General features: G+C 39.7%; 1 protein-coding gene across 1 annotated transcript; it reads right to left on the reverse strand.

The window, feature by feature from the left end:
• Positions 1-573: 573 nt before the first annotated feature.
• LOC120437041 lies at positions 574-15,865 on the reverse strand. Its single transcript, XM_039607771.1, has 6 exons — positions 15,759-15,865; positions 12,033-12,362; positions 9,448-9,768; positions 1,376-1,605; positions 958-1,088; positions 574-862 (listed from the first exon to the last, which is right to left on the reverse strand). The coding sequence occupies exons 1-5, from the start codon at positions 15,796-15,798 to the stop codon at positions 1,002-1,004; spliced, it is 1,008 nt and encodes a 335-aa protein (XP_039463705.1). The 5' UTR covers positions 15,799-15,865; the 3' UTR covers positions 574-862; positions 958-1,001.
• Positions 15,866-16,777: the final 912 nt, after the last annotated feature.

Here is a 16,777-nt window from a genome sequence, read left to right on the forward strand (position 1 = left end):
CAAGGTCTTAAATAATCAGGCCCCATCTTATCTTAATGACCTTGTAGTACCATATCACCCTATTAGAGCACTTCGCTCTCGCTCTGCAGGCCTACTTGTTGTTCCTAGAGTGTTTAAAAGTAGAATGGGAGGCAGAGCCTTCAGTTTTCAGGCCCCTCTTCTGTGGAACCAGCTTCCAGTTTGGATTCAGGAGACAGACACTATCTCTACTTTCAAGATTAGGCTTCAAACTTTCCTTTTTGCTAAAGCATATAGTTAGGGCTGGACCAGGTGACCCTGAATCCTCCCTTAGTTATGCTGCAATAGACGTAGGCTGCCGGGGATTCCCATGATGCATTGAGTTTTTCCTTTCCAGTCACCTTTCTCACTCAGTATGTGTTAATAGACCTCTCTGCATCGAATCATATCTGTAATTAATCTCTGTCTCTCTTCCACAGCATGTCTTTATCCTGTTTTCTTTCTCTCACCCCAACCGGTCGCAGCAGATGGCCCCGCCCCTCCCTGAGCCTGGTTCTGTCAGGCTCAGGTTTCCACTGTTGCCAAAGTGCTTGCTCATAGGGGTTTCATATGATTGTTGGATTTTTTTCTGTATGTATTAATGTAGGGTCTACCTTACAGTATAAAGCGCTTTGAGGTGCCTTTGCCACAGTGTAAATAAAATTCAGTTGAACTGAAATGATTAGAACTGTGGAGCCTTCAAATAAAAACTACTAAAACTGCTCACTGAAGGGATCCAACTCTATTAGCTCATCAGTGATGTTCCACATGAACGGCAAGATAATTTGAGACAATAAACTGGTTTCTGTCCATGGCTATATATTGCAGCGTGCAGTGGAGATGGCAATAACAGGATCTTCAGGAGCTGGAGCAAATGGAGGTAGAAGTAGAGATGACCATTGGTGGACAAGTAAGGTATTTGCTTTTTGTGGAACAATATAAAAATACTTTGAAACATACCTAAAAATGCTGCTTAAAGAAGGAATATTTCCGTATTTCAGTGTCTATAAAAGCAGAGTAGGTTTGATCCTAGTGTTTCTGATGTCTTCATTTTTGGAGGTTGGGCCCCAGTTTTCATATGTGACAGATAACTGAAAATAAAACATAAAAAAGATAAAAGTTGAGATGCACAACATATATTTGATCACAGTTTAATCCAATATCTAATAATTATCAAATGAATAGCTGTTGAAAAGGACCAAAGGTGCGTGATCAGAATAAGATGTGACACCCTAGTATGTTGATCTCTTGTTTACATTTATAGCAGCAGAAAAGTCTGTGAATGCTTACTATGAAAACCTGTACTGACAATGTGACTAAAACCAGCAGTCACTGAAACACACACAAACAAGGAAAAAAACAAGTTAAAGAAACTTACCTCCATGTTTGTGTCATCAGCATATTCTCTGATGTTTTGTCCAAAGTTCCTCTTTATCTTCCAAATGTAGAGGAGCAGCAAAACAACCGATAACAGCAAAACACCAACTGAGATCAGACAGACAGCCAGAGGCAAGAAGGAGTCGGGACAATCTGATGAAGGTGTGGAGACGGCTGAAGTGAAACTCTGAGTCTGTGTTGTTGGTGGTGCAGAGGTGTGTGGGTTTGAAGCTGTGAGCAATAAACAGAAAACAATCAGACACTAAATCAGCACTGATCCAGGTAAATATGGAATACTAAAGAATCATATTGCCAGCACTTAAAAACACAAAATACAGGACTGAATATTGTAATAAGGTAAATCAGGGAAGGAAAACTCAGGATTCGGTATCTGAAAGTATCTTAATGGATACTTTTCACATGCAGGAACCAAACTTATGGTTGGTAGTGTCAGGAATAGAAATATTGTCCTGCTATTAGTTGCTGCTATTTTTATAATCATCATTAACATTTCAGTATTAATAGTGAGGTTGCATTTAGATGCATTCAGATGTTCAGATATATGGTTATAGCCTTTATTACAGGTCCAAAGAAGAACCATTTTAAATGGTTCTGTTGAATCTATAATTTAAATGTTATTAATGCTTTTATGATCTCTGTGTAGAGGGCAGAGACAGGAAAATACTCTCTGTGCTAAAATGAGACAGGAAAGCGAGCTTGCGTCTGCAGAGCATGTTTTGCAGAAGTGAAACCGAAAGCAGAGTGACTGCAAGCCAAAGAGCAGGGTGTTATGCATGTATCGTTGATTAACACACACCTAGTTAGAGGAATCACTGATAGGGGAAAGTTCAGTTAAGGTCAACTAAGGTTCAGAAAAGCAGATGCACGTACAGACAGACAAATAGTGAGAGGTCATGACACGCACGCCCAGTACACATGCATGCAGCGCCCTTGCACGTGTACGCATTCACACACACACCATAACAGATCTATTTTGGTAGGGCAGAAATGCAGAAGTGTGTCAAGTACTTAGAGGAAGTGCAACTGATGTTCCGGGAGATAAGCGACAGCGAGAATGGAGACAGGAAGCATCAGCCGTCGACACGAAGATGATGTTCTATGTTAAAAGTCATTGTGGTTTTGGTGTGACGTAAATCTGCCTAGTAACAGAAAAAGGGGCTGTACAATTCTTAACCCCATAAAACAGTTGTCTGAATATGAGAAAGACAGTTCAACACTGATTGGGTTGTTGAGCTCACACATGTGTTCATTAAAATGCCGTCTAAATTGCACACGCCTGGATCTGTGGTTTTATGGATTCTTCTCTCAACATTGAACCCTAACATTTGGGGGCTCGTTCCGTGAGAGAGAGGGAATGTTGGGGTTTTGGTGAGATCCGGGGTCCGTGGTAATTGGACGGCAGGCGGTAATCAGTGGTGAAAGTGAGTAGGCATTCCCGGGCATTTAAAGGTAAGACACTGCCTGTTGAAATATATTTCAAAAGGTGTCACATTGGGCATGTCAAATTAAAGTCTACTCACTGGAATTACTGGTAAATGTCTGTTTTTTTTAATTTTGGCGAAATTTTGATGAAGTTTACCGGTTGAAGTAATGATAAGGAAGTATAAGTGACAGTACTGAGTAATGAGAATAAAGGAATGAAAAGAGAATTAAAGCAGTTGGACTGCGAAGTGAACTTTTAGAATGATAGGAATTTGGTCATTTTGTGGGTTCAAGTCCCATTGGTTATGCAACCCTTAAGAACTTTCTCGGAGGTGACGCCCCTGCTGGATAGAGAAATTTATCCTTCACCTAGCGATGACTAGGGATAGTTTCGGGCAACATTCGAGGAGGACTCGGGAATCTCCAAAACTGTTGAGGGTTGTCCTTAATCTTAATCCTGTTTTGGGTGTAGATTGTTGTTTCAAATTATTCTAAAATTACTTGAGGACGAGGAGTCTGGGACCCTTAAGAAGCGCATTTTCTCCTTGGTAACGCTATGCGCTAAGACAGGACGCTGATCTTAGACCTACTAGGACAGTAGGGATAGTACCGTCGACAGCGGGAGAGAACTTGGGAACCTCTGAAATTGCTAGGAGTTAGAGTCTCCTATTTTTGCGCTTATTGGGTATGCTGGCAAATTAAGTTAGGTTTAGAGATCTGGACAGGACAGTCTGGGACCGCCCTGGTGAATTGAGCACAAAAAGTCTGGGACTGATCGGTTGGAGCCGTTATGTTCTATTATCGAAATTACATAGGAGTTGAAAAGGCCTAAAAAATCTGTGCAGTTGTAATTAATAAGACGTCTGTAATATAAAATATGAGATCTATGAGCAGGATCAGTCTCTGTGTCAGTAATGCACAGCCGGATGTGCACTGATTGTGTGTGTAAATGCAAATGAGCAGCAGTGACGCCAGAGAGGGTGGTTTCAGTTGTCGAGAGGACTGAGCTTTTGCTAAATGCCTGTATATAAGAGGTTGGTTTTGCTTATTATGAGAGTGTAAATACAGTGTGAATATATTAGTGTGGATGTATAGTAAATGACTGAATTTTGATAGATGTATAGTTCGTGAGCCATAAATGTTGGTGTGTTCATTTTCAGTTATGTGTGTGTGGGGAGAAGCTGCGAGATGATGAGAGGTTTCAGTTTTCTTTTTCTTTTTCTTTTGACTTGCTCTTTCTGATCATGGAAGGCAGGTCCAAAATACTCGTATGAAAGCGTATTTTGTGTGATTTTAACCGTGTGAATGCTGTCAGTATTTGATTTGAGTGACGCTGCATGATTTGTCTGAGTGAGTGGAAAATGGAAGTTGAGAGAGAGAAGGCAGTGTGTGTGAGACGATTTATGGCGTCTGAAAGAGGTTAGAATATTTAAAAGTGTGTGTGAGAGGAAGGTGTGTGGGACTGATGATGTCAGGGGAGCACCCAGAGAAATAGACAGAGTTAAATTCTAAGAAGATGAAGCGAATGCATGTTTTAAGGAAAAGTAATAAAGTAATAAAATTATATTAATTACAGGTTTTAGAAAAGAGACAGACTGAGAGAAATAAATACAGGAACTAACAATTACATTAATGAATTGAAAATGCACGTACACAAACTGTTACATGTGAAATTATTGTTGAAAGTTTAATAAAGAAAGCAGTTTACACTCCTTTAATTTCCAGAACCAGTGTGTCCCTAGATCTGATAACACCCTTGCCCAGTTGGCTCCTGTAGTAGGCGGGCATGGAAGGCTGGACAGCCCATGACGGGTAAGATCCCACCTCGAAACCCTGGGACAACCTAAGGCAAGGCGCAGTCACGATTGCTCGAACCTAAGTCCCGGAGTGACCTTGGAGTCACTGGAGGAGACGGGATTTAACAGGTAAGGCCACTGGGCACAGACAGAAGGGAAATGTCATTCACAATGACCAGTGATGAGCCAAAGAGAGAAAACACACCCTGTCAAAAGGAGTTTGGAACACTGGAAAAGAAACATTTACAAGATCACAAAGATCATAAAGAGACATTTATAAGAATCACACATACAAACAGAAAAGGCACTAACCTTACAGAGACAAGCTCATGAAGATTAATGAACAGATAATGATTTAAAACCTGGCTAAGAACACAAACATACGTAATTAAATCAGCCTGCTAATTTCATGAGGGTTAAAATGGTGTGAATGTTGAAGAAAATACACTTAAAACACACTTGGATAAAATAGAGTTGTGGAATAACTCAAACGAAGCTGTATGACAAGGGAGTGAGTTATGGAAAAACAAAACAAAAGAGAAGTGATTACTTAGGAGTGCTCTTGCACTGATTGATCAAAGTAAGTGATTAGTATAGAAAGAAAATGAAAATAATTCAATAATGTGATAAGGTTTAAACATGTATTCCTCTTGTTAAGTTGGCTGTTGAGCTGTGGGTTTATGCAAATTAGCTGGAGTGAGTGAGTGACAAAGACACTTCCTGTGTGCGTGTGTGTCGGAGGCTTTCAGTTCAAGAGAGATCGGGCTGATGAAGAGTATGGGAGAAATATATAATGGTAAAGTATCAGGATATTTGATTACGGTGGTCAGGTCTGTTCAGAGGGCAGATTTGGACAGGAAATTTATAATTTAAGGATGATACGTTGTTGAAATTGGTTTTATCTTGTGCTGAATGAAAACGGTCTTTGATCTTTTGACGAGGTTTTCGGTGTGTTGAACGGGTGAAATTTAAGATTGTTTCAGATTTTTGAGGCCGTTGTTTTATTTCCAGAGAGGGTGTTTAATTAAGACAGGGATATGTCTGAGAGGGGCCCCAAAAATTTTTTGTAGTAGTGCACTCAGGAAAAAACCTGTCAGGTGATTTTGTTTGGTACTTTGATGAGCTAATAATCAGCTCTCTTTTTTCATTTTTGTTCTAAGCAGGCCTGGAAGAGAGTGAACGGACGGCGCTGACAAAATTACCAAGTACGAAAATCAGGTGGGCATTACGGAATTATAATTGATTACAATCAGAGACTGATTGGCGGCGAGTCTCTGTCTAAAAATGGGTTGTATCGATTCAATCCAGTCAAAAGTATAGAGAATTATTTTCCTGAAAAGGAAAACGAAACGAAACAAATGCAAATGATTGAGCTCATTTTGCTGATGTGGAGCATCTGATGACGTGCGCAGGAGGCTGCAGATCAGCAAAAATATCATGTGTGAATGCAAGTGAGTGAATGTGAGTGACTGGACTAAGGTGGGAATGAATAAATGTGGATAAATTTACCATGTGAGGAAAAGAAAGGGGATGCTTTGTTTTGCTTTTGCCATAGGCAGGACAAGTGGGAGACTTAAATCTGGGGATGCTGATTTTGGGTTGCTGATGTATGCTTGGAGAAAATTTCTTTTTACGGGGGTTAGATTATGGGATTACATTATATTGTTGGGAGAATGCTAAATGCTAAAAGGGAAACATTGTTTGATGAGATTCAAGTTACCATTAACTGAGGTAACTCAGGATTAATAACTGTTCTGTTCAAGTTTATTTTTGTTATGACATAGACGGATCATAAAGGGAGAGTTGAGTATGAAATGTAAACTACAGGTTTTGTTTTCAGGAAATTCCAAGGATCCAGAGTTCAATGGAGCAACGAGTTGGAGGAGATTTGACATGATGATTAAATTGATTTTGTTCCTTAAACACAGGTTTTCAGGGCTAAAGCAAAACACGGAGAGGAGAATTGCTGAGCGGTTCTGGGAAATGAAATGACTAACCTTTTTCCTTTTAATTTGTTAAGCTTGGGTGGAGCATGTTGAGTTTTTTTGCCACATGAGATGTGTCAAAAAGAGAGGGATTTAAGATTTAATTTGTTTAATGTGAAAGGGTTTTACTAGGATTTTATAATGATTGGGGTTGTTTGATAATCTAGATACAGTAAAACTGAGGCGGAGATTGTTAATTCTAAAGAAAGGAGTAAAATGAACTGAATTCTGTTTAGAAGATAAATTGCTGGGGTTAAAAGAAGTTGTACACCAAATTTAAAGGGGAAACTGTGGGAATAAAGGATATGCTTTGGGGAAAATAGTGAACATTTTATGAGTAGAAAATGTGGGATTTTTTTTGATTTTTAGGATAAGTTGTAACAGTGACATAATGTTAGAATGTTGTTATAAGGTAGGCTTTAGGGTAGAGGAGAGCTTTTTATGAGGATGTTAAAAGTCTCGCTGACTCAAATGAATAATATTGGAGATTATATATGTAGAAATGATTTTTTCATACACATTGCATTTTGGTGCCTTTAACGGAGTTGTGGCTCAGAGAGTCGTCTCTTGAGGGTCATAAACTTTTGGTTAACGTTATGATTAGCCAATCTACTGTGAGAATGACCTGAGTTTTGAAGGATTGCACACGCTTACAGACATACAGAGTTCATCAACACACAGGACAGTATTGATTTGAGGCCTAGGGCCTGAAATTCCTTTAGCTTTAACTGAATTTGAGTTGGCCCAATAACAAATGACAGAAAGAGGAACTGAATAGGAGTTTTGCTTGTAACTAAACTGAGTGACATATAAAATATTGAGATAACAGATGCAGCTCTAACTTAGTCCTCTTATATAAATAGCAGTTACAGAAATACAGAAAACAGAAGCAAAGGGAGAAAGCTTATATATGTTGGTTAAGTCTGATAAAGTTTAAGTTAGAGGGAGGCATTACATTAAAAGCAGCAAAATGAAATAAAATGATAGATTCAAACAGGTTATTACCCAGAAAATGGGAGTTCAAAATACTGTTAGAGTTCAGTTTTTAGCTATGATGAAGTTTATCTAGGAGCAATTAACTATGTGCTTACACTTAGTGATTAAAGTGGTCGTTTTTTCTTTGATCCTTTTAGTAGAATAAGCCCTTATAATGATTTTATGATGATTTTGCTGGTGAGAGGTGACTTTAGGTGAGAGGCACTTGCAGCAGTGACAGTTTGTGCACAGGATGTTGATGATCAGATAAGGAGCAAAGAGGAAGCACATGCAGAGACGTGCTTCCTTCGATTCCCTTAAAGGCAGTGCTTGAAGAGTTTTACAAATGCTGAGTACGGTTGATTAAGATTTGAAAATAAAAGTCAAAAACCAAATATGAAATTAGGTTCATGTTTTGAGAACAATCGAGGAACAGAGTAACTTAGAGCATAGTAGGGAGAAAGTGTTTTCTATCCTTTGCAGGAGGCCCAGAAGAGAGGGACCCAGAAGAGGAGCAGAGACCACTTAAGCATGAAGTGTTCTCAAGTGGGAGCGGGCATTTTATAACTAAGACCACCTAGATGACATGAGGTTGTCTGATTTGTTAAGTCACAGGATGCCAAGAGAGGGTCAGAGCTAAGAACAGTGATCCTAATGTCCATGATGTCTGGGATGGACAGGGGAGCAGCTGAATGGGCCAAGGAGTGACCCAACACACAGTATGGTGACCTCTTGTGGTCAAGAGGTCAAGAGAGGGAGTGTCAGGAATAGAAATATTGTCCTGCTATTAGTTGCTGCTATTTTTATAATCATCATTAACATTTCAGTATTAATAGTGAGGTTGCATTTAGATGCATTCAGATGTTCAGATATATGGTTATAGCCTTTATTACAGGTCCAAAGAAGAACCATTTTAAATGGTTCTGTTGAATCTATAATTTAAATGTTATTAATGCTTTTATGATCTCTGTGTAGAGGGCAGAGACAGGAAAATACTCTCTGTGCTAAAATGAGACAGGAAACGAAAAACGCGTCTGCAGAGCATGTTTTGCAGAAGTGAAACCGAAAGCAGAGTGACTGCAAGCCAAAGAGCAGGGTGTTATGCATGTATCGTTGATTAACACACACTTAGTTAGAGGAATCACTGATAGGGAAAGTTCAGTTAAGGTCAACTAAGGTTCAGAAAAGCAGATGCACGTACAGACAGACAAATAGTGAGAGGTCATGACACGCACGCCGTGACACAGCATGCACGCGCCTTGCACGTGTCACGCATTCACACACACACCATAACAGGTCTATTTTGGTAGGGCAGAAATGCAGAAGTGTGTCAAGTACTTAGAGGAAGTGCAACTGATGTTCCGGGAGATAAGCGACAGCGAGAATGGAGACAGGAAGCATCAGCCGTCGACACGAAGATGATGTTCTATGTTAAAAGTCATTGTGGTTTTGGTGTGACGTAAATCTGCCTAGTAACAGAAAAGGGGGCTGTACAATTCTTAACCCCATAAAACAGTTGTCTGAATATGAGAAAGACAGTTCAACACTGATTGGGTTGTTGAGCTCACACATGTGTTCATTAAAATGCCGTCTAAATTGCACACGCCTGGATCTGTGGTTTTTATGGATTCTTCTCTCAACATTGAACCCTAACAGTAGATAGCACGCTCTAATTTATGACCGTGTGTGTGAAAGAGAGAGACAACAGAATTCTGGTGAGTATGTACTACATACTTTAGCATTTGGCATCTTTTGCATTAACTGTAAACTTCATCTTCAGTTTTAGGGTTTATTCTTTATTCATCTGTTTATTTCAACAAAGAACATTTGACTGAATGTAAAGAAAATTTTTATGATTTGGTAAAGAAACTTACCCTCTACAACAAAAACATCATCAGTGTCGTATGAATCAGGAGACAAAGGGTCGCCGTAACCACACCAGTACTGTCCCGTGTCAGACTTGGTCAGCTGTCTGATGGTTGCATACAGTCCAAACGCAGATCCTTTTGTGTATTTGATGCTGTACCTGCCATTCTCAGCTTTGTCATTAGTTGTGTCAATGAAAATATTTCCTTCTTTTTTACACGGATTCTTGCAAAGGAACTTCCTCTGTCCATGGACAGCATTGTCACATGGAATTGAGATTTCATCTCCCTCAGTCTGCGCACGGAAGAATCCAGAGCTTTTATTAAATTCTGTAAAATAGATAAAAACTCATTAAGTACTATCTGTACTTCCTGTCAGCTGTTACATTCTAATGACAACATTTCCTGTACTCGTCTAACACAGAGCTTCAGTGTGTTATTACCAGTGTTGGGTAAGTTACTTTAAATTAGTAACTTAGTTACATTACTAGTTACTTCTCTAAAAAAGTAACTCAGTTACTTCAAGTTACTCGTTACTTTCAGAGTAACTAGTTACTAGGGAAAGTAACTTTGGTTTTACTCAGAATTCTCTTGTTAATGTGTTGCTTCCGTAACTGGATACCCAGCCAGACTGCCAGTCTTCTAGCTTGCTTACTTGCCACAAGTGCACTGTGCCACCTACCAACAGAAAGGAAAAAATAATGTGCACATTTCCATGAGAGAAATCCCACGCCTGGACCGTCGTTGACCGCCGCCATGATTCTAGCCTGCTTTTTACATCCAACACAAAAACTGCAGTCGTGGTGCTTTCGACTGTACTCAGAACTTGGAAATTCTGCCTTCTGAATAGGAAGATGTAGGTAACACCAGACTGCAGATGAGCTGCATACAGAGCTGGACTGGGACAAAAAAATCGTCCCGGGCATTTTGACTAGAGACCGGCCCACCATCCATCCATCCATCCATCCATCCATTCGCTTCCGCTTATCCTTTCCAGGGTCGCGGGGGGCGCTGGAGCCTATCCCAACTGTCATAGGGCGAGAGGCGTGGCATCCCTATAATGGCCCACCATTATAGGAAAAATCATAAAGCATTTGAATGAAAATAAACACTGTTGTGACAGTGATGTACACTGTTCTGATGGTATATATGTATCAATCTATCAATTGTTTGTTGTAAGACTCAGATAATTTTTTTTTTTTTTAAAGCGAGATATTTTAAATGAGAATAAGAAAGAAAAGTATTTCCTTGTGCCCCCCTTTCCCTGTTAATGCCCTACCTGGCCCCCTGGCAACACTTTGCTAGACCCGCCCCTGCACAGTTACCAGCTGTCAGCTACTTAGAAAAGGATCCTGGTGTTATTTGTCTCTCAGAAACAGTTCATAACTTCCCTTCAACTCATCCATGTCACCTAAAAGGTAAACCTGTTTCTACATCACCTGTTCAGCTCTGATGATTCAGTAAGGACATCTCCTGGTTTCATCTTCATGTTTCCCTCTCACCACATATCCAAACCGACATCATGACCAGCAGCTTTACAGCTGTGGCTCCAGCAAACATCAGCTGATACTAGAAATTAATATTAAATAAATTCTAACAACAGCTGATCAAGCTTAAACGTGCTGCTGTTGTTTAACGCGACATCCGCTGGTTTCCTCTTTCTGGCGCAAAGTGGGCGATAAATAAACAAGAGAAAAAGCTGATCAGCTGATCATTGATCAGTTTCGTGATTGAAGTAGAAACAGGAGAGAATGAGAGAAGAAGAGGCAGCTGTGCAGCTTCAGCTTTGTGTCTTTTCATTGTAGCTGAAGTCCGGGACAAACTGTTCCTTTTCACCTCAATACTGAAACGCGTAATATTTTCTCTGAATAACAGACGATTCTGTTTTTTAGGGACGGTTGGCAACTCTAATAATTAACCGTATGAACAAAATAAAGTTCAACATCAGTAACATAGCACCCACCCAGCTGTATAGAAACTCCGTCATGCTAGCTAGCACGCAGTACGAAAATGTCAGCATACCGAAAATAAACTCCACCTAAACTTGGTTTATATCTGACCCAGATAGACTGCAGGTCATAACTTCTTACCTGAAGTTCAGTTCACCTGACACGCGGACCGGCGGCCGCTTGGGTCTCTCCTCTTGCCTCCCTTTCCTTCATCCACCTGCTGGCCTCCACCACTTGCTAATGTTATTGAATCTGTGGAAGCTCCGCGATATCCACCACGGCGAAGTAACGAGTAACGAGCCTATCTAAATCCCAGTAACGAGTAACGCGTTCCTGGTTTTGGCATAATAACTAGTTACCGTGCTCGTTACCACAATAATAACGTAGTTACTGTAACGCGTTACTTAATAACGCGTTAGTCCCAACACTGGTTATTACCTAAAGTGTGTTATAATCTAGTCTGGCATGAGATACAACACAATGTATCCAATGACTTCAAGTCAGTGTAATCTATGAATTATATAATAACTAATTAAAGTGTCTGAGTTAAAATAGGTCTGTATTTAGCCTGAGAGTTTATGGAGGTATGAGAGCAGGTGGATGGTGGTTGAATTACAAATTCAATGACGTTTGGTAGAAACTCACCATTGGAAACTCTGACCTCAATGTCTGAGTAAGAATCTGGAGCTGAAGATTTACCCAAACCATATCGATACCTTCCTGAATCAGACTTGATTGCATGTGTGATGGTGAAAGACAGCCTTCCTCTTCCTGAAGATGCATTTTTGTATTCAATCTTGAATTTGCCGCTCTGAGCTGTGGTTCCATCTGTTTTAATGAGGATGTTTTCTGCTCTCTCACATTTTTCCTTACAGAAGAACTTTATGTTTCCAGACACAGTGAGGTAACCATAAAGTGATAAATTCCCTCCTTCAGGCCCAACCCAAATGCTGGCTTTGACAAACCCAGTTGTACCTGTTGGACAGATAAACAGTGAATGCAGGTGATTCAGCTCAGTGTCAATACAAGATGTTAAACAGGTACAAAATTGTGATCTGTTTGTGTGTGCTATGGTCACAAACTGTGCTTTTCTTGTCAGCCCTAAACTGGGAATTAGCCCTAACAGACAGCTCTGCCTCCCTCTGTCTGTGACCGTAGGTTTGACAGGAGAAACTAAATGAACAACATGCTAACCAGTGCAGGTCTGAAGCACCTATGTCAGCCGTTTCAAAATAAACAGGAACACAACCAAGCACCTCTGCACCATGTGTAGATGCTAGCATCAGTATTATAAAGTGTTAAATTTCCTCCATCAGGTCCAACCTAAATGCTGGCTTTGACAAAGCCAGTTGTACCTGTTGAACAGATAAACAGTAATTACTGATGATCAAGACTTTATCTGTGGAACGTCAGCACAGTCTCAAAGCAAAACACAGACTTAAAATATTAGTTAATAATTCCCTTTTGTACATGGACATGGTTTACCCTTTTATTGCACTCACTTATTTAATGAAGGCTCTTCTTAGAGGAATAATGAACCAGGTCGTAATAAAGGAAGCTTGTAGGGCTGAGCATATGCAAATCACAGAAAAGTGTGTGGGAAGAGAAATAACAGCAGCAGGAAAATTTATTGAACACTATAACTTTGGTGAAATTACAAACAGGGATCAGGGCAGCTACTTGTGTTATTCTTTAGCATTGTAGCATCACCAGGTAAATTCACATGCTCTTTTTATCTAAATAAAATGTCACCACACCTTTGTGTCACATTAAAAACAACACACAAAGGAATGCATCTTTAAAGATGAACTATGGAGCATTTAACTCCTGGTCTGTTTGTAGTGGCTCCTGTAAAGCAAGTCTTCCACTAACCTGTTTGACTGTCTCCAGTCAATCCCACCACAGTGCTTTCAGATTCCTGCTGACCTTTGCCGGTCAGTGGAAGTCAAATATAATGGAAACTCGATATAATTCAGTGAGGCGACATCTAACGAGTGATTTTTGTTTTAATTCAGAGTTTTAGCGGTTTGACTAAAGTTGAGCTTCAGTTTATTTAACTTTAATATCTTACTGGAACACCGTCACTACACAACCCAGTACTATCCATGTCACGCTTTGCCTCTCCTTGTCGTGAAATGGATATGCTGGGAGTGACATTCACACGATGTCCTCTAGTGGACAAATGGGTCTATTACACACTTAGGCGTGGTACTGGTACTATATTTACAGTCCTGATCAAAAGTTTAAGACCACTTAAAAAATGGCAGAAAATCACATTTTGATTGATGGGATCTTAACAAGGTTCCAAGTAGAAATTCAACATGCAACAAGAAGAAATGAGAGTGAGAAAAAAAAAATTTTGAGCATGCAATTTATTGAAAACACCGCTTAAACTGAAACAGGCTGTTTTACAGCTGATCAAAAGCTTAGGACCACACACCTTTAAAAGACCAAATTTGTGAAAAAATGTGGATTCATTATCATTTTTTGTCAGGTAGTCACACTGTCATGACAGTGTGTCACATGGCAAAGGACTGCAGCCCCATAACCATCAGACAGCGTCTGAGACTGAAGGGCTTCAAAAACAAAAACGTCTTCAAAGGCTTTGACTCCTTGAACTGACAGTTTGGACTTTGCAAGAGAGCACCAAACATGGGACACTGAAATGTGGAAGAAAGTTTTATTCTCTGATGAGAAAAAACATAACCTTGATGGTCCTGATGGTTTCCAACATTACTGGCATGACAAGCAGATCCCAACTGAAATGTTTTCTACATGCCACAGTGGAGGGGGCGCCATAACAGTCTGGGGTGCTTTTTCCTTCAGTGAAACAATGGAGCTTCAGGAGATGCAGGGGCATCAAACCACCTCTGGTTCTGTCCAGATGTTGCAGAGATCATCCCTTGTGACTGAGGGCCCTCGTCTGTGTGGTAACGACTGGGTTTTTCAACAGGACAACGCTACAGTACACAATGCCTGCAGGACAAAGGACTTCTTCCAGGAGAATAACATCACTCTTTTAGACCATCCTGCGTGTTCCCCTGGTCTAAATCCAAATGAGAACCTTTGGGGATGGATGGCAAGGGAAGTTAACAAAAATGGACAACAGTTCCAGACAGTAGACGCCCTTCGTGCGGCCATCTTCACCACTTGGAGAAATGTTCTCTATCACCTCATGGAAACACGTGCACCAAGCATGCCGCAACAAATTTTTGAAGTGATCAACAATAATGATGGAGCTCCTCATTACTCAGTTCATGTTTGGAGCTTTGATTTCTGTTTTGGGAGGTATACAGGATTTTTGGAGGTGTGGTCCTAAACTTTTGATCAGCTGTAAAACAGCCTGTTTCAGTTTAAGTGTTGTTTTCAATAAATTGCATGCTCAAAAAAATGTTTTGTCTCACTCCCATTTCTTCATGTTGCATGTTGAAGCTCTGCTTGGAACCTTGTTAAGATCCAACCATGTAAAATATGGCCCAAAGTCAGGGTGCAGGAGGTTTTCAGCTCATCGCAAACTTATCGAGAGACAGAAATAGAAAGAAAGAGGAAGTAATGGTTCACTTTACTCAAGTTCAGCTTTCTGACTGATCAGACAAAAAGGGAAGTGCAGTGGTAGAAACTGTTTTAATTGTTTTTCTCCAACAGAATGAAATTTTTTCAGTCCAACCAACTTCATAAAACTCATTTCAAACAACAGTTGATCCTTGTGTTGAACATTAAATATGAAGTACACAGACAAAACCCGGGAATATTTACACTTTTATGGCTCAAAAAAACTTCATCGACTTGTCTTTGAGCTTTTATTTACAGCAATGTCATGCTTTTCACGTTCACTCTTAACCACACTCTTAAAACTTAAGCAGACATTGAGTTTTTGTGTCTGACTGCTGTGAAAACCACAGAACCAGCACACTGTGAGAATAAGACTTCATTAACTATTTAATGCATCTGACAAAGACGTCTTAGATCACTTTCCAAAAAGTTGATTCTGTTCATCTGGAGTTAGTTTTCAGTGGAGAAACATTTCAAAGTCATCCAACTGACTTCAGTCTCAGCTGACTGCAGGTTTCCTGACCTTATAAACAGTATATTTGCATAATGACTGACACAAGCACCACTGACTAACTTTGGGCTGCAAATTAACTATCCAAGTCACAATGAGCTCTGACTTAGATCACTTTTTACCACAAAACCTGTTAAACATAATGGGTGGACAGGTTCACATGTCAAAACATCATGGTGCATGATGTAACAACAATAATGAATCCACTTAAGAAAAAAATCATCAAATATTCTGACAAAAGCAAACCAAATGTGCAAAAGCAATGTATGCTGCAGTGTTAAAGAGAAAATCAGATCATCAATTCTCACCTGATAAGAAGCAGAAGACCAGAACATGATGGATATTCATTATGAATTTGATGCTAATCAAGAAAAATATTGAATGACAGGAGAACTGCTTCTACCTCTTCACTCCCTTCACTCTGTCTAAACTCTGTCATTTAGAAAGATCTTATTTAACATTTACTTCCTCTGTTTCTGACTGAGGAAGACTGAGAAAAGTGAGGGAAGTAACTTCTGGTTACGGAAGATGTGGCCAAAAAACAAGTTACAAAAATAAATGAGACAAAGTGTGAAAGACAAGCTTGTTCAGCAAGAGATGAAGATTAATAAGACTAACTAACAAACAAGCTGTTTTCTCTGTGCTTATTTCAACTTGAAAGCTTTAATTTAAGCTCGTGAACAAAGGAGCGCCTCCATTTGAACTTTTGAAATCAGAATCCGAGCCTGTGTCTCAGAAGAGTCGATTTTCATAACAAAGCATTGTCCACTTTTGTTAAGTATCTTTCAGAGAAACGTCTCTTTTAATCTGCAGGATGAAACTCACTGCTGAGAACTGCAGAAGCAAATGAAGGAACTTAAACTTGCTGAACTTAAAAATAGCCCACTCACTTCTCGTAATTCACACCATGCAGTGATGTGCATCCAGTCTGAAATATTCTTTTGGGTCATTTAATTTTTTTTAAATGAAAATCATTGTTAGCACAAGTAAATTTGGAATTGGAGCAGAGCTGAGTGGAAATCTTCCACAACAGTAAAATGGCTGTTAGCTCGCTGCTACCTTGTACCTCAGTGTAGAACAAACAGATACTTAAAATCCTCCATTCCATTTAAGGGAATGGAGGATATGTGTGTGTGTGTGTAACTAGACTTTATGCATATTATGTAAGGTGTGGCTATATAAATATATGTACAACTCTGTGTATATATGTTTATGGACAGGCATGCAATGTAGTGACAAGGATTGACAAGAACTACAGTTTTTTTTAATTGGTTTGGCACTATTTTCATAACTAAAGTGTGCGTTTTCAAATCTCTCAGTACAAAAC

Source organism: Oreochromis aureus, unplaced genomic scaffold (genome assembly GCF_013358895.1).
Source record: "Oreochromis aureus strain Israel breed Guangdong unplaced genomic scaffold, ZZ_aureus HiC_scaffold_373, whole genome shotgun sequence".
Taxonomy (NCBI): domain Eukaryota; kingdom Metazoa; phylum Chordata; class Actinopteri; order Cichliformes; family Cichlidae; genus Oreochromis; species Oreochromis aureus.

Excerpts from the sequence above, each read along its gene's own strand:
- LOC120437041 (XM_039607771.1), bottom strand. The coding sequence starts at position 15,798 with ATGAATATCCATCATGTTCTGGTCTTCTGCTTCTTATCAG. Across the intron at positions 9,769-12,032 it reads TGAGGTCAGAGTTTCCAATG|AATTTAATAAAAGCTCTGGA; the intron begins GTGAGTTTCTAC and ends TCTATTTTACAG. Across the intron at positions 1,606-9,447 it reads TGATGTTTTTGTTGTAGAGG|CTTCAAACCCACACACCTCT; the intron begins GTAAGTTTCTTT and ends TATTGCTCACAG.